The 17,378-nt window shown below is 40.7% G+C and overlaps 1 protein-coding gene across 2 annotated transcripts in view; it reads left to right on the top strand.

The window, feature by feature from the left end:
• Positions 1–17,378, top strand: part of CACNB4 (calcium voltage-gated channel auxiliary subunit beta 4) — a 200,934-nt gene that overhangs the window by 130,218 nt on the left and 53,338 nt on the right. For both annotated transcript variants that reach the window (XM_065413466.1, XM_065413465.1), the window contains 2 exons: positions 15,246–15,365; positions 17,012–17,134. In XM_065413466.1, coding sequence (XP_065269538.1) covers positions 15,246–15,365; positions 17,012–17,134 — 243 coding nt within the window. The remainder of the gene's footprint in view (positions 1–15,245; positions 15,366–17,011; positions 17,135–17,378) is intronic.

Genomic DNA, 17,378 nt, shown 5'->3' with positions numbered 1-17,378 from the left:
TGAGGCCTCAAGACACTGGCAGTTGTAACAAATGAGGTCTTTATTTCTTCTTCCTTGCCCTCTGGGTCTCGAGAGATTTCTTTCACATCTCACTCGATAACACCCTCTCTTGCCTAGCGAAGTTAGATTTCTCCTAGCTTCCTTTATTCTTTTAACTTCTGCATTTTTTTTTTTTTTGCAAGCAGCTCTTGGCTTTTTTTGGACAGTGTTTGATGCCCTTTTTTCCCTCCTCCACTTGCTGTGCTCCCGTGGATCTGCTGCTCACTCAAAGTACCATGCTTTTTATTTTTTAAGAACAAACGAGAGGCGACATTGTTAAAGATATTTGAGAATTTCTTTTATCAGCATTTCTAAAACTCAGCTCAACGCTTTCTTGTTTCACAAATGTTCCACTTTCCCAATTATCCATTTTTGCTCAGCTTCTTTAATTCAGAAGGTACCAATGCACCTAATGGATGAATTCCTGGCAAGCAAATGCATATATCTATATGTACTCAGAAAACTTTCCAGTCTGTTATATGTGTTTGCATTTCACAGATAAGGATAAGAAATACAGGAGTTAGGGGGACTTTATTCATGCCTTCTGTTGGCATGAGTATAGTTAAGTGATAATAAATTAAGGCTTTGCAGTATACACTGCCATAAATGACTGCTGTGATAAAATACTGAAGGTGGGTCAATCATGTAATCAATTGCAGAAGCAGTTTCATTATTACACATCAAGTCATAATGTCAACAGGGCGGTTAAGGTATGTGCTGCCTGTTTCAGTGGCGCACAGCTAGTGGTGTGGCTAAGAGACATAACTGAGATCTGGGGTTTAATGGAGCTTTGGGCCTGACTTTCTTAGAAGTGCTGAGCACCCACAGTGGCTTATGAGGAAGATCTTCTCTTCTAGTTTCATTGTACTGGAAAGATGAGTGTTTAGTATTTCTATACGGATAGATGAACACCTTTTCAGATTGAATTAAACCATGAGATGTGCTGTATCTAGAATGTGAGGCTCCCTGTAAGTATAAGAAATATATTCAGAAAAATAACAGTGAGTTTTCTTCTATAGAGAAAGAATGGTTTTGTATGTACAGCACATAGGGTGCCCAGATGTCCTGATTTTATAGGGACAGTCCCGATATTTGGGGCTTTGTCTTATCATAGGACTGGAAGGGACCTCGAGAGGTAATCTAGTCCAGTCCCCTGCACTCATGGCAGGACTAAGTATTCTAGACCATTCCTGACAGATGTTTGTCTAACCTACTCTTAAAAATCTCCAATGATGGAGATTCCACAACCTTCCTAGGCAATTTATTCCAGTGCTTAACCACACAGTTTTTCTTAATGTCCAACCTAAACCTCCCTTGCTGCAATTTAAGCTCATTGCTTCTTGTTCTATCCTCAGAGGTTAAGAACAATTTTTTTCTCCCTCCTCCTTGTAACAACCTTTTATGTACTTGAAAACTGTTATCATGTCTCCACTCAGTCTTCTCTTCTCCAGACTAAACAAATCCAATTTTTTCAATCTTCCCACATGTCTTCTAGACCTTTAATCATTTTGGTTGCTCTTCTCTGGACTTTCTCCAATTTATCCACATCTTTCCTGAAATGTGGTGCCCAGAACTGGACACAGTACTCCAGGTGAGGCCTAATCAGCATGGAATAGAGCGGAAGAATTACTTCTCGTGTCTTGCTTACAACACTCCTGCTAATACATCCCAGAATGCTGTTAGCTTTTTTTTTTTTGCAACAGTGTTACACTGTTGACTCATATTTAGCTTGTGATCCACTATGACCTCCAGATCCCTTTCCACAGTACTCCTTCCTAGGCAGTCATTTCCCATTTTGTATGTGTGCAACTGATTGTTCCTTCCTAAATGAAGTACTTGGTATTTGTCCGTACTGAATTTCATCCTATTTACTTCAGATCATTTCTCCAGTTTGTCCAGATCATCTTGAATTTTAATCCTGTCTTCCAAAGCAGTTGCAAACCCTCCCAGCATGGTATCGTCCGCAAGCTTTATAAGTGTACTCTCTATGCCATTATCTAAATCATAGGTGCCTATTACCCCGCACCCTTTGTCCCAGTTTTTCACACTTGCTGTCTGGTCACCCTAACAACACAGGACTGGGAGCTAGGCTATGCATGGATCTTCCATAGGTGGATGGGGAGGGGCCTAAAAACTCTTCCTCCCTCCCCTTCCCCACCCTGTTCCATCCAAACATCAATGAGGCATATGTTATCTGAAAGGAATAGGCAAGAAACTCCCGCCCTGTGGCTGGCCAGCAGTTGGTCAGGCACAGAGTGGAGTATGCCTATGGGATGGTGTATGATGTATAGTTTCCCTTCATTCCCCAGAGCTCTGAAAATGTTAGTCTCCTGAGACATATTCCCTTACAAAGCTATACCTGGGGTGATGCAGCTCTGCATAGCTACCAATGTAAGTTAATGCCTTCAAGGCACAATCTGGCCCAAAGTATTATTGTCCAGTGATATAACAATGATATAGCATTGCAATAAGCATTAAAACAGAGGAGGGAAAATGTGTTAGTGTGTAAGGGAAATAGGAAATTACTGTCAAGAGCATGTGATATACGTTATCTTAGCTGTTAGTTTTTAAAGGGTTAATATTTCTGTGGTTCTTGTATATTCCTCCTTCTGCAGGTTAAGACTCCAGTCATTCAAGTAGAGGAGATGGAAGAATAAGTACTTTGTGGTGGTGTTTGCCTCAGAAGTGAACATCTTTATCTTGATGGCAGTAATGCAGTTTATGTCATCTCAGTCATGTGATAGTGAAACTGTTGAGTGATAAAAGTATATCAGCATGTGTAGTTTAGCAGCAGAATGACAAGCTACAGGCGGGTTACATTGTCCAGCTCTAGGTAAGGAAATGTCAGAAACTGCCTCTTCTAGCTAAGAAGGATAATACTTGATGTTCCTTTGTTAGTGTAAGCAGATGGTAATTGAAAGGTGTTTTATATTTACAAGGTTGTGACCACATACTGGGCTAAGTAAACTCAGAGTTAGGAGGCCAAAGGTGTTAGAGCAGGATACTGTTATTACAGAACTAACAGGAAGCACTGTCAACTTATTATCATGAAACTAATTGAGCTAAAAAATATTACTCATTTAGAATGAGCTCTCCCCTCAGCAAAATGAAGTTGTTGTGGGATGGTGAGTTTTGAGAGTAGGGATTAGTTTACTATGGACCCATTCCCAATATGCTTATTCAGACCAAATACTTTTTGAAGTTAGAATATTTGGCCTCTTTAAGGTGCTTAAAAGTAGGTCTTACTTGGTTACAGAAAGCTACCATATGCCTGCGAGTCAGTAACTGTATAACATCCCTGCACTCTGCAGAAACCATTCCATGATATCAATATTTATTATTCAAGCCTTTGGTAAAGCTACTGACAGCTGGAGGAATTACCAGCTGCACATGAAACTAAAAGTGTTTGTATGCCCGATTAATCATGAATGGCTGTATTCAATAGGAAGAAATGTTTTCTGATTTTTGCACAGCGGAAGTCCCAAAAAATGAAAGCCATCTGATAGTTTGCATTGAATTCAGCCCTAAACGGCTCATAATATCCAGCCTTCTTTCCGTAATCTGTATACTGGACTAGAAATGAAATTTCAATTTCTTTCTGTGTGGAAGTTTAGTATTTCCTATCAGGGCTCTGATAACTAAAACAAAGCAGCTCTGTTAGTTTCTCTTTGTAGTTCTGATGGAAATTATAGACAGAAAAGATTGAGAGGTATTAGGTTAGATTGTCAATTCTGAGGGGCAGGGACCATCTTTTTGGTCTGTGTTTGTACAGCACCTAGCACAGTGGGGTCCTGGTCCATGATTAGGGTTCCTACGTGCTACAATAATATCAAGAATAAATAAATAATATCTAGTTCTCCCCAGGCAAAATTCCTCTCCAACTCATGCAGGATTGTACCATACTACATATTTTTTTAGTACTTTGATTTTTTATTGGTGACATAACCAGCAATAAACAAAGGACTGGAGGAAACGTTGTGTCCATTTTATTGTGACTCTTACAAGGTCTGAACAGGAAGAACCCAACTCATACAGTCACCCCAGTTCACAGACTCCTGGACCAAAAATAGTACATTTTGGCACATTTAGCCTGGTATATTTACTTTTCTTCTCCCCCTTTCCTTATATTAAAGGACTGCACAAAAAAGTGGGGGAGAGGGGTTTGAACTTGTTCCTCCAACAAACCTCATTCTATTATTGACTACAGCAGTGGGATTCTCTTGCCTGTCCCTCTACCACATGATGTTTTCACTACAGGATCTTCTATGATACACAGGGTACATTTGGTGTCAGTTATCTCCTCCTGTTCCTTCTGCTTCAGACTGGATTAAGAGAGGGAGAATTTTAGTAAAACCTTCACTCTGGGCTCCTCCCTTCTTCTGTATAGTTAATTCAGGAGCAATGCCATAACTTCCTAATGAAACCAAGCCAATGATTGAGCATTTCATTACCAGCCCAAAATCTGAGCCATGAATCTCTTGGAGTAAACTCAGGCCAAGTTGCAAGTGAATTTAAGCCCATTTATGGCTTTAGATGGAAACCAGGCAAAATTCTCTTGTTTTGGCTGAGTTTTGCTCTGAGCTTCAAGGTCTGTTTGATTCAAGAAACGGAGTGAGAATGAACCCACATGAACTGAAACTGGGAGGAAAAAAGGGTTTGTGTTTAGCCCTGCAAATCAAACCCTGTGAGTTTCCGCTAGGCTTTGCTAAGCCTTCCATTTACTCTTTAGACCAGCTTAAGGTATAGCGTTGATGGGCTTCATAAGAAGTGTCTTTGAGATGCTGCCTGGCCAAAAGAGACTGAGAATCTTTTCATGAGAGTCAGAGAGAAAAATTGCTTATTTATATCAACATAAGGTATCTGTAGTTAATCTTAGTGTACTCAAAAGAAATGTTTGCAGTTGGACTAGATGTGTTATGCATACCGTTTCTTTTGTTTTAATATTATTTTTCTTATTCTCATCTCAGTTCTTAATTAATTTTGGTTTTAATTCAACCCCTTGAGTCTGAGGCTTTTGTTTTGGGAATTTCAACCAGACAGTTCCAAAGAAATGAAACAACCCTTCTAACCCTAAGGGGAGAGAGTAAAGGGAGGGTGTCTGCAGCCTATCCCCACCCAGGATTCCCTGTAATAAAAGGTCTTGGACTAGGGAGTCCTCTCCCATTGGGTGTGTCACTATCAGGGTTTTGGTTGGAGGCATGCCTGTGAAATGTCTGCAGGTCACTGAAGATGAGAAATGATATGTGTATTACAGTAGTGCATAAGAACCCCAATCAGAGATTGACGTCCCATTGAACTTGGCACAGTACAAGGACTTAAGGCTTTCGGAAGCCACATCCAATCCTTGTCTGGAAGAAAGCTCTTCATGATATAGGGTATTTGAGAGTGAGGGGGAAGAACAGGGAAATGTGTGTGGAACCTTTGAGCACCATGGGGGGCATTGAGGATGCTGCTGAGGGAGGGAGAGCATCCAAAGAAGGACTCTGCATAGCAAAAAGCTGGATGCCTGTGAGTTTTGTGGGCTTAGTTATAGAGACTGAGGGCTACTCAAGAACTGGAAGTCTCTCTGCATCACGCCAGTGGAACCCTGGGGTTTAGCAGCACCCAGTGTCGAGTGCAAAGTCACATCTCTCCCCGTACATCTATAAATAAACCTGCTGACCTAAAAAATTGTCCTGAGGTGTCTGGAATCCACAGATCCTTTCTGCACTTTTCTAAGTTCTTCCTAAACACAGTGATTTCCACCCCCACCCCACCCCCACTTTTAACACAAAAACTGGTCATATGGCTGTTGGGGAAAGGGTCTGAGTACACAAGCCACCTGGACTTCTGACGTGGTGCTATAGCAGTCAGATTTCACCCTAATAATACAGGGACCACTTCAGCTATGATTTAACGCCATTAACGTCAGTGTGTTTACAATGGGTGTGGATTCCTTCCCACATCCCAAAGGCAGAGCCTGAGCCCTAGGAGGGGAAAGAGGGATTTTGGCTACTGCCAGATATGCAGTAGTGTAGTGTGAATGCGTGGTTGGAGGAGCAGGATGGGCTGAGCCTATACCCATTTCTGGATCTCAGACAGTCACTTAGGCCAGGTGCACTTCCCCCCATTCTCCTTCTCAGAGCCATGTGGGGCAGGAACGTTACCCCACCACCCTCCCCAAGGTGGATTTCTGGGAGGAGAAAAGAGGTCTCTTGTTGGTGTCAGAGATGTAGGTGGAAGGTGACGAGGGTGAAGAATCTCCAGGGGGGTAGACTCATTCTCTACTTAGCCACTCCCTGGATATTGTCATTGCTACTATTCATTTGAAAGCTCTCTGGGACAAGGACTTTGTCTTCCTACATGCTATACAATGCACTGCATGTTCTGGCTGCTACCACAATAGAAATAATAAATAGTAATTGTTTGATGGTCTGTGTGGCATCACTCAGGCTGCATTTAATTGTTTGAAGCCACTATATTCAGCATCAAGGCAGGACTCTGGGAACTGGGTCTGCCACAATTTGTGGGGGCTGAAACTCAGCCATGAGATGCTAGATGTTTGCTTAGACGTGGAATATTTAGGAGGGGTAGATTAAGGATTCTCTTTGGGGGAGGAACTCAGGGTAAGAGCAGGGAGAGAGTCAATGCAGGAGGGACTGATGATTTAAAAGTGTCCCAAATTTTTTTTTGGCTCTGACCTCTGACCATATTAAGACTCCAGCTGATCGCACAGAATAATTAACTGCCTGGAGATATATTGCCTACTACCTGAAACTTCCTTTAAGGAAGTATTGGCATTTTAGCCCGTTGGGGTTTCAGAGTTGAGCTCTCTTTTACCAGGGATCTTATTGCTAAGTCACTCCTGACAATAGCTACTTTCACGTTGGAGATTATAAAAAAAAAAAAAAGTTGGCTTCCCCCTTAAGCAGCATGTACACTTTATTAACGAGAAGAGCAAATCAGCCATAACATGACATACTACTGCAAGCACTGGAAACTGTGCCCCAGCACGTTTAACTGTTTTATGAAGTTACCAGGCAATCCATATGGAGCTATGCAAAATCAGCCCCATAGGATGTGATTGTCTAGGTATTAACCCCTGTATTTCTACATTCACTACACCACCATCTGCAGATTCTCAGCTCGGCTTCTGTGTGCTCTGTTGATTTGTCATCTCTGTGACACGCACTGTACTCTGTTCTTACCCACTTTCCAATAAAGGAAACCAAAAATCACTTGACACTCCCCAGTCAGACAAAAAGCTCTCTCCCTTCCTTAGCTAACCTGAAAATCACCGTATGAGGTCTTCTGCTGCAGGCAGGGCCTCGGAAATGTATGGAGCAGAATGCTTCCTGGCTCTGCTACATGCAGCTTGCCTTTCCAAGGGATTGCATATTTTTTGGGGCAGTTCAGTGGAATGGTAGCTAAACCATGCTCATTACATGGGAGATAATATCATTTGTGAGGGACAAGTGTTCAGATGTGTGTGATGTTTGTGGCACTCTGAATTTGAAACAGTTTATTCTTGGTACCACTGTAATCTTTATTCTGTTCCATTTAGGAAGGGGGGAGCTAAAAGACGATATTATTCTCCTGTCTCCTATAAGAGGTCGGAAGGCTGCATGGTCTTCTTCCCATTGCTTATGGTGACCCAGTGATCTCCCCCACGCTCTATAAATAGACCAGGCCATAGAAACCCCGAAATCATTGGGGCCAGTGGAGGGAGTGTGAGCCAGCCAGAGGTGTGCATGTATGTTCAGCAGAGAGGCACTGATTATATACCCGTAACTGCAGAAACATTATTTAATTCACCATCCTTGGTATCACTTCAAATCCCAGTGTTTTTTGTCTGTCTTGAAAAGATGAACTATAATGATTGATCCAATACGGCTGTAGAGGAGAATAAAAGAGGGGGAAGGTAATTAATGAAAAGAAAAATGAGCTCACCCACAAAAGCAGGAAATTAAACTGCTATCACATAGATATGAAATGAGCCATACAATCCAGGGGAGAATATAGCTCTCTGTTGAAACCTTTCAGATTGTTAAAACTGGAATGTTCTCAACAGCTATTGGTGCGTGTTTTATCTTCACAAAGATGTTGGGTGTCTCATAGGGTTGCCAATTTTAGTTGGACGTATTACTGGAGGTTTTATCGCATGACATAATCTTTAATTAAAGATTAATTTTTAATTTCTGGAGGCTCCAGGACAATCCTGGAGAACTGGCAACCCTATATGGTCTCAAGGGGAGGTAGACAACAAAGTGATATGGCAGTTCCTATGGTAACTGCTCCTTGCATAGTGTATACCAGATAAATTCATAAATTATATACATTCTGGGTAATTTGTTGGCATTGACTCTCAAGGCTCCTTAACCCCAATAAGGCACCTTTAATTTATGTATTCTTTGCTTTATATTTTGAAAGGCAAATATTTCCTTATTATCTGCGCACAAGGCTAACTATAGAAGGAATAATTTTGAGACCTCCCTGCCATGTACAGTTATGGATATGTGCTGTACACCTAGCTAGTTGATTCATCCAAAAATATCTGCTGGCTGACAGAGGCTATATAATATAAATTAAAACAAAAATTAGAGGGTCCTTCCATGCAGTGTCAGGGTCCGGAGAGAAAGAGAGAGAGAGACAATGGATTCAAGAGTTTGAACTTCTCTTTCCTCTGGACTAGCACTTTGTGTTGACATAATTTGCTTTTCACTCTGTGGTCATGTAGTCAGTTATTCTCTCCCACCCATGAGGGTGAAAAAACAAAACACCCCCCCACACACACACACAAACAAACAAAAACTGGAATATTAAAAAAAAAAAAATTAGTATAGCTGTTCAGAACATTTTTGTCTAAATGAAATGTTTGTTGTATTTTCAGTTGAGTTTTGTTGGTAGGAGTGAGACAGGCTGTCCCACTCAAGAGCGTGGTGGGTAGGGAACAGGCCTGGGATGTGGCAGAGCCTGGTGGAAGTCACTGTTCTGCTTGATTCGGAATATGGGATTAAATCTGCTGTGTATCAGGTAGAGCAGGGACTTGAACGTGGGTTTCCCACATGACCAGCCAGTGCTCTAACCACAAGCTTATAGAACACACACGAACCCCTCCCCCCGAAATTTGACAAAATTTCGATTTTGTGAAAATATTACAAAGGTTTTGTGTTTGTTCCAATGAAGAATGAAAACAAATTTTGAAACCTTGAAAGTTGCTGCAAAACTGAATTGTCATCTTCCAGTCGTTTCTATTCATTAGTTCATATTGGGCCAAATTCTACTCTGAGATGCATGTAATCTGCTCCTGCCTGTGCCATGCCTTGATACCATGGTGATGGGCGTATTATAAATGGATAAGATAGGGTCAGGGTGCATCCCTCTGTGGCTCATTACTTTTACCAGAAGATACAGTACTAACAAGTAGGAGTTCACATCTCTTTCAAAATGTATTAAATTAAATAGGAAATAAGAATATTCACAGCTACAAAAGAAAGAGTAAAAACTTACATGTGATACCTTCCCTCATACTTCATAAACCAATAAATGGAATATACAATGAACATATTTCCATTCTTGATGGAGCAGGAGTGGAGCCATTTTCTACTCCTTGTATTCTATCAACACCACCACCAACAAAACCCCAATTATTTACTTTTATTAGCAGATACCAATAGTCTCCTATTGTGAGGTTTTTACCCACGAAAGCTTATGCCCAAATAAATCTGTTAGTCTTTAAGGTGCCACCAGACTCCTTGTTGTTTGTGTAGATACAGACTAACACGGCTACCCCCTGATACTTGACACCATGCAAGGCACTACATTTAGCCGTATGGAGTGGAAATCCATCAACCTCAACAAAAAACTTGCACAGATACAGACAGACATCATTCTCTCCAAATGCAAACAGATGGACATCATACCAAATGGACTGAAAGTAAAAAATCCATTGCAATCAACATACTACACTGACTATGGTGAGAGACTGTGCCACACACTCTCAAAGAAACTGAGGAACCACCTGATCAGCATCCTGTACAGCAGACAGGAGAAGATCAAGAATGAGCTCTCAAAACTGGAGACTCTCATACAATACCAACCTTCCACACAAACTTCCACGTGGCTGGACTTTACAAAAATGAGACAAGCCATTTACAATGCACACTTCACTTCTCTACAGAGGAAAAAGGACAGTAAGCTATCTAAACTCCTACCTGCCACAGGGGGCTACAACAGTGGTACCCTCAACTCATCTAACAACATTGTCAATCTTTCCAACCACACACTTAGCCCAGCAGAAGAGTCTGTCCTATCTCGGGGACTCTCTTTCTGTCCCACCATCCCCACGAACATGATACAGTTCTGCGGTGATCTGGAAGCCTACTTTTGTCGTCTCCGACTCAAGGAATATGGCCATCACATACAGCCCCCAGCTAAAACCTCTCCAGTGCATTATCCACGATCTACAACCTATCCTGGAAAATGATCCCTCACTCTCACAGACCTTGGGAGGCAGGCCAGTCCTCGCTTATAGACAACCCCCCAACCTGAAGCAAATACTCACCAGCAACTACACACCACACCACAGAAACACCAATCCAGGAACCAATCCCTGTAGCAAACCTCATTGCCTACTCTGTCCCCATATCTACTCTGGCGACACCATCAGAGGACCCAACCACATCAGCCACACCATCAAGGGCTCATTCACCTGCACATCTACTAATGTTATATATGCCATCATGTGCCAGCAGTGCCCCTCTGCCATGTACATTGGCCAAACCGGACAGTCCCTCCGCAAAAGAATAAATGGACACAAATCGGACATCAGGAATGGTAACATACAAAAGCCAGTAAGTGAACACTTCAATCTCCCTGGTTATTCTCTTACAGATTTAAGTCACTATCATTGAACAAAAAAACTTCAGAAACAGACTACAAAGAGAAACAGCAGAACTAAAATTCATTTGCAAATTTAACACCATTAATTTGGGCTTGAATAAGGACTGGGAGTGGCTGGCTCATTACAGAAGCAGCTTTTCCTCTCCTGAAATTGACACCTCCTCATCTATTATTGGGAGTGGACTACATCCACCCTGATTGAATTGGCCCTGTCAACACTGGTTCTCCACTTGCGAAGTAACACCCTGCTCTCCATGTGTCAGTATATAATGCCTGCATCTGTAACTTTCACTCTATGCATCTGAAGAAGTGAGATTTTTTACCCACGAAAGCTTATGCCCAAATAAATCTGTTAGTCTTTAAGGTGCACCAGACTCCTTGTTGTTTATAATAGTCTCCTTGCGGCATGTTCAATTTCATCCATTTGGAGAAGGCCTGTGGCCAAAACATCCCTGTCAGGAACTTCAGGTGGCTGGAGAAGTCCACCCTTAGATATGTGCTAATAAGAATGAAGAACTGATTTTGTTCTGGTTTGTCATCAGTATGACTTAAGGAACTGAAAACGAGTAACAAAGGGAGGCGGAGAATATACCTTTAAGTAAGTGAATGGCTTTATTGTCCAGCGATATAAAACTGCCAATGCCTCTTGCTAGAGCTGATAATACAATGCAAGGTTTGATGTGTGTATTATGGGCCAGATCCTCAGCCCCACTAAGTCCCCTTTGTGACACTCAGGCAAAGGGGATTAAAGCTAAAAGAAGCTAGGGATGTCTGTTGTTGGAGAAAACCTTGGCTGGGATACAGTCGGCTCCTCTCATCCTCTCCCACCCCATTCCAAAAGGTGAGTCAGAGTTGAGAGAGGCATGGAAGGAGGCACAGCCAGATCTTGCTACACTTCAGAGATCTCTGCAGGTGTAAAGGTCGCTCTAAATTGCACTGGGGGACAAACTGTAGACCCCCAAATAGGGGGGCAGGGAAGTGGAGGGAAGCCACTTGGCTTCTCCCCAGGTGCACCAAGCAAACATAAGATGCACCTGATGATTCAGGCCTATACCAGTACAATATCCTGTAGAATGTTAATTACTATGGCTACAAAGAACACTGTATGTGATAGTAGAGGGAATGGCAACTTAACCATGTCTACATGAAACGCTCCATACTCAAAACAATGTAATACGGTCTTTGAAAGGTCTGAAGCTGGAGGGAAAGTAGTAAGATGCTACAGAGAATCAGTACCACAAAGTACTTTTTTTTGGCTCTAGTTTTCAAAAATAGGCCTATAATGCAGTGTTGCCAATTCTCACAACATTGTTTGCGAGTCTTGCCGTATTTGATGTTTCTCCTCAAGCCCCAGCCGCTGGAGTCATATGATTACATGAGAATCTCCGCTTTCATCTAAACAAAAGTAAGTTTCGAATCCTTGTGGATGCAGAGAGAGGCTACAAAATGGGAAGCCTAAAAGCTCAAAATAGAAGGCAAATCAAAACCCCCAAATATCTAATTTTTAAAATTCCATGATTTTTATTCCAGTGTCACGATTTTGGAATCCTTGGGGTTGGCAGTACTACAAACTCAACTTCTTGACTTTTTGCTGACAATCACATACGCAAATATCTTTTGTCATAAAATATGCCCCAAATCATTTGCAGGTGCAATCAGGTACTTAAATCTCTGGGCACTTATTTGCCCACAATTATTTGCTCTCTTAGACTTGTGGCTTCAGTTATTGTGGGTGTGAGAACGCAGGCACAAAGTCAGAGTCTGCCTTTGAATATCAGCCCGTGTGTTACTTTAGTAGACAGGATCACTGCACAAGCGCTGTGATTTCCAGACAGAGATGCAGATATGTTTTACGCCATTGGTGCTTTGTTTTTAACTTAAGTAGCTAGCTGTCTAACCAATATATGTCCTTAAAATATTGGGTGTACAGCCTGTCTAACTAAGTTGTTATAATCATTTTGTTCCAAAACTTCATCACAATGTTTCTTTAAATCTCACAGCTTTGAATATTCCTTTGGGTATGTCTGATACTTACATCAGAGCATACCTGACTGAATGCTGCGGTACTTAAGTGGAGTTTATGATGAGAGTTCTGAGAATTACTGTTGATTTCTCCTCAGTCTCTACTTATTTTACTTGTCTAAGCTCACTTCCAAATACAGTTATGCTGTTAAATAGCTTCAGACACGAAAATATACTGAAATGACATCACCATAGAATAAATAGGATACTATTTATCATATCAGTGAAGATTAGTTTTTAAAAGGCTTTTTTTAATGTACTTGCATCTGAATTGGTTGAGTCATGAGTTAATTTAAAACTCTTCTAAAAATTGTGATGAGACAAAATAGTCATTCATTTGACAAAAATAGATTGTTAATGGCTTTCCTGGATGAGAAGATGATTTTTTTCAGTTTGCTACTGAAAATGTGATCACTTAGAAATGTGTTGCTGTACTTATTGGCCAACACTTCACTAAATACAGAAGATCCAGTTAATTAATGCTTCTCTCTTATAAAATTCTATAATATTTTACAGCAATGGTCACAAACGGTGTGGTGTAGAGTTCCTACGGGGCTTTTGATTGTTACTGTACGGTACTACATCCAGCTTCTGCATGGAGATCTGCATGGATAGACTCTTGTGCAGCCCCATTGACTTGGGTTTTATAATGGATGCAAGGATAGTTTTGTTTGTACTATTAGGGTCCTAGCATTGTGCTTTTCTGAACTCATAAATGTACAAAATATGTAAATATAAAAATGTGTTAGTGGGACTAAATTATGCCATTTACATATGGTCCTGTACCCTAAACTTTATATATTATGTGCTGATATTTAATGTATTAATTGCCATTGCATTCGAGTTTGTAATTCAGAACCTCAAAAATTTGTAATTGTGCAAAGCTACCCACCGTGTGTCATAACAATGCAGAATCTCTAACTGAAATAAAATTAACCGCCGCTATTGCTGGGTGCTGATAAATTAAACTAAATACAAATTAATCGAATTCCAAACCAAATAGTACCTGATTCTGAATCACTGGAGTCAGTGGAAGATTGGGAATTTCATTGGGCACAGGATCAAGTGCAGAAAGAGGAAGGAAGTTTCGTAGCAAAGGCATTACTCACCTAAACAAGTATAAAAATAGACATTCCTCCTGTTTGGGAAATAGAACTGCCATGTGCATATCCTTGCCATGCGAGATTTACTAGACTATAGGACCAAATCCTAGAGTTTAGCATGCGTAGCATTTTGCAGGATCTGGCCACTACAAAAAAAAATTAACATGCCTTTTTAACACCATTTTTAGAAATGAGGCACATCTTCATTCGAATGAAGAGTCATGCAAGTAGAATTGAGCTCTAATTTTGCTAGGCATCTGGGGTCTATTTTGGTTTTTAGATTAATAATATTTTCAAATACTTTGTACATTCTTTTGTCTTTCTTACAAAATCGGGCCCCTATCCTGCAATTGGATCCATGCAGGCATGAAGGTACATTTGTGCCAATCTAATTGCAGAATCAGGACCTCGGTGTCAAGTTGTTTATTATAAAGGGGAGTGTAAAAACACTACTGGTTTTAGATTGTGCCACCCATCCTGAATGGTGACTTGAACAAGACATCTTACTGTACAGTATATCCTGTTTCTCCCCCTTGCAGACTGATGTATACCCCTTCTGGTTCATATATCATCCCTATCTCATGATATTGCATAGGATGCATTTGGATTTATGTATTCCATTGTCAAATAACTTTTTAAATAGTATGTTCTGGCATTTGGCCACTTTTGCTTCTTGATTCACATACATTTGTGTTTAGGTATGATGCATAGAATAATTCGTTGTCTGAGTGCTGCTGGGTACTGAGTAAAGTATTTATATATCAGTAATATATTTACATAGAGAAGAGATTTTAACGGAGACATCTAATAATCTGATTCTATCTGATGTGATGTAACCTTTAACGGAGAGCTGATCTTTAATCCAAGGCTATCAAACAGGATTTAAATCTTGTAATAGGTTGTTTGCTGTTCCCAGTGCTGATTGCCTTATGATGCATACCCATAAGAGAGACTAAGATATTGCACAAGTTCTGAGAAAGAGAGAGATTTCCTTTGGAATTTTGTGTTTTGCAGAAAAATAAAAATTATAAAATTACTTAAGTTCCTAGCTATATCCTGTACAATTTCCTATCAGAAATAAAACACAAAATCCACATAACAAAATTCAGGAAATAAACACTTGAGCAATGTTTTGTGAATTTGGCTTGGATTCTTCTAAGCAGTGTATAATTTTTCTTAACGATGTGCTCTTCTTTTTAGGGATCAGCAGATTCATACACAAGCAGACCATCAGATTCTGATGTGTCTTTGGAAGAGGACAGAGAAGCAATTCGCCAGGAGAGAGAACAGCAAGCAGCTATTCAGCTTGAAAGGGCAAAGGTGAGTTCTTCTTTTCAGCTTTAATAATAGCAAAGTTATATGGCATTTGGTGGCACGTCAGCCTTTGCATAGTGTTAGAATTCTTTCTACAAGTTTATAACGGTGATCATATAATTTGAAAATAGCTTGGCAACCAACTACAAGATGCTAGAGGGGGAAATACCAAATATTTTCACAAAGAAGATACTACTTAAAAGATGAAGCCAAATCCTGCTGTCACACCCATGTAACCTTGTGTGTGTTGGTAGGTCCTAGATGTGTAAATGAGAATGGAATTTGGCTCTTTTACTTAAGGAAAGGAGAACAACATAAGAGACTTCTACCACATTTTCACAGCAATGTGCTCAACTCTTTTGAATTTGGTCCAGTTGGTCACCCTATGGATGAGCTGTGGATGGATATGTAAATATAATGGGACAAATACTGCCCTGTAATGTATGCACATGAGTTCCATTCATTTCAATTGCCATTGTACCAATATAGTCAGACATAGGATTTTGACCCAGTGGCTGCAATTTAGTTCTTTTTTTTGTTTCTCAAATGTTGGTTGCTTGATTCACCCTGTGAAGAAAGGGGCTGCAGATGACAAACGGTGTGCCAGAGGGGTCAGGCATTCAGATACTTCAGTGACAGTAAAATAAATTGGGGGTATGGATAGATACATGCCAGAGGGATTTTCCATCAGTGGAAAGCAGGCAGTGTTTTCAGGGCCATACTTTTCCAGGGGTTCGTCAAGTGGAGGCCAACTTCAGTGAATGGTTGGGACCCTGCTGGGAGAAGCTCCCAACCTTACGGGACTTGTTCAAAATGATACACTTTCTATGGGGTTTTAGACTGTCCTACTGAATTTAATAGAAAATTCTATCCCTTCTATAGGTGGTTTAAAAAAGCCCGTAGAAAGGCTGTCTTGTTCTCTATTAAATTCTATACATTTTTGGATTAATTTCTATAACACCTATTACATTTCTGTAGAACCCTCCTAGTTTCATCCTATTGAATTCCATAGGACTTTTCCATAGGTCTGAATCAGCATGTCTCCCTGTTGCTCTGGCCACCCCACTGTCTTGGTCAGCTTCACCTACTTTTGAGGAAGTTTTAGGCAACTCTTGGCCACCCAGCAGAAAGGTTTTTGTAGGTACCTTGTGATGCTGTGTTCCTCACAAATTTCCTGCTACTCAGGGCATACAGCCCATTTTACACCAGCAGGAATTAACCAAGCCTTGGAACTCTATAGTTTTCTAGAGTATTTTGTAGCCTACATCTTATGTAGGATCTTCCATCACATCTCATGCCTTAGGACACAAAACAATCTCTGCAAAGGAAGAATTTTCTTGCACTGGGTGCATTATGGAGGGAGGAATTACCTTCCTTTGAATTATCCTACAAGGGGATTGATACTGATGGATCAATTCTCTTTTGTAGCAAATCAAATGGCTCAAATTTGGACCTGATGTAAGCAAGCACAACTCCATTGACTTGTGTGGAGTTGTGTCCGCTTACATTAGGTCTGAATTTGGCCGTATTGCCAATGCATGACTAGTAAATACATATTTTTTAATTTGACACAGTGAGCACACTAACTCTTGAATCTAAAAAGTACAAGAACACTTCTGTAATATGCTTGTGACATGTTTTTTTGTTCCTAGTCTAAACCTGTAGCATTTGCAGTTAAGACTAATGTGAGTTACTGTGGCGCACTGGATGAAGATGTTCCTGTCCCAAGCACTGCCATTTCTTTTGATGCCAAGGACTTTTTGCACATTAAAGAGGTAACTACAGCATGCAATTATTCCTCTGACCTGCCAACAACTAAAAACTAAGCAGTCAGATTTGAGCCATGCAAGACAAAAGAGAAAGCTGAATAGCAGCCAGCATTACACAGAGCATCTGTTTGATTAGCAATAACATCCAGGATCATTCATCCTTATCAGGATTCCAGTGCCATGAGGCTGTATCTTTACTATTATGAATTTGAATCTACAAATTCATTATCTGGTCTTAAAAGCATGGAAG

Source organism: Emys orbicularis, chromosome 11, assembly GCF_028017835.1.
Source record: "Emys orbicularis isolate rEmyOrb1 chromosome 11, rEmyOrb1.hap1, whole genome shotgun sequence".
NCBI lineage: Eukaryota > Metazoa > Chordata > Testudines > Emydidae > Emys > Emys orbicularis.
Note: the sequence above shows the minus strand (reverse complement) of the source record. Positions and strands in the feature narration are given on the sequence as shown.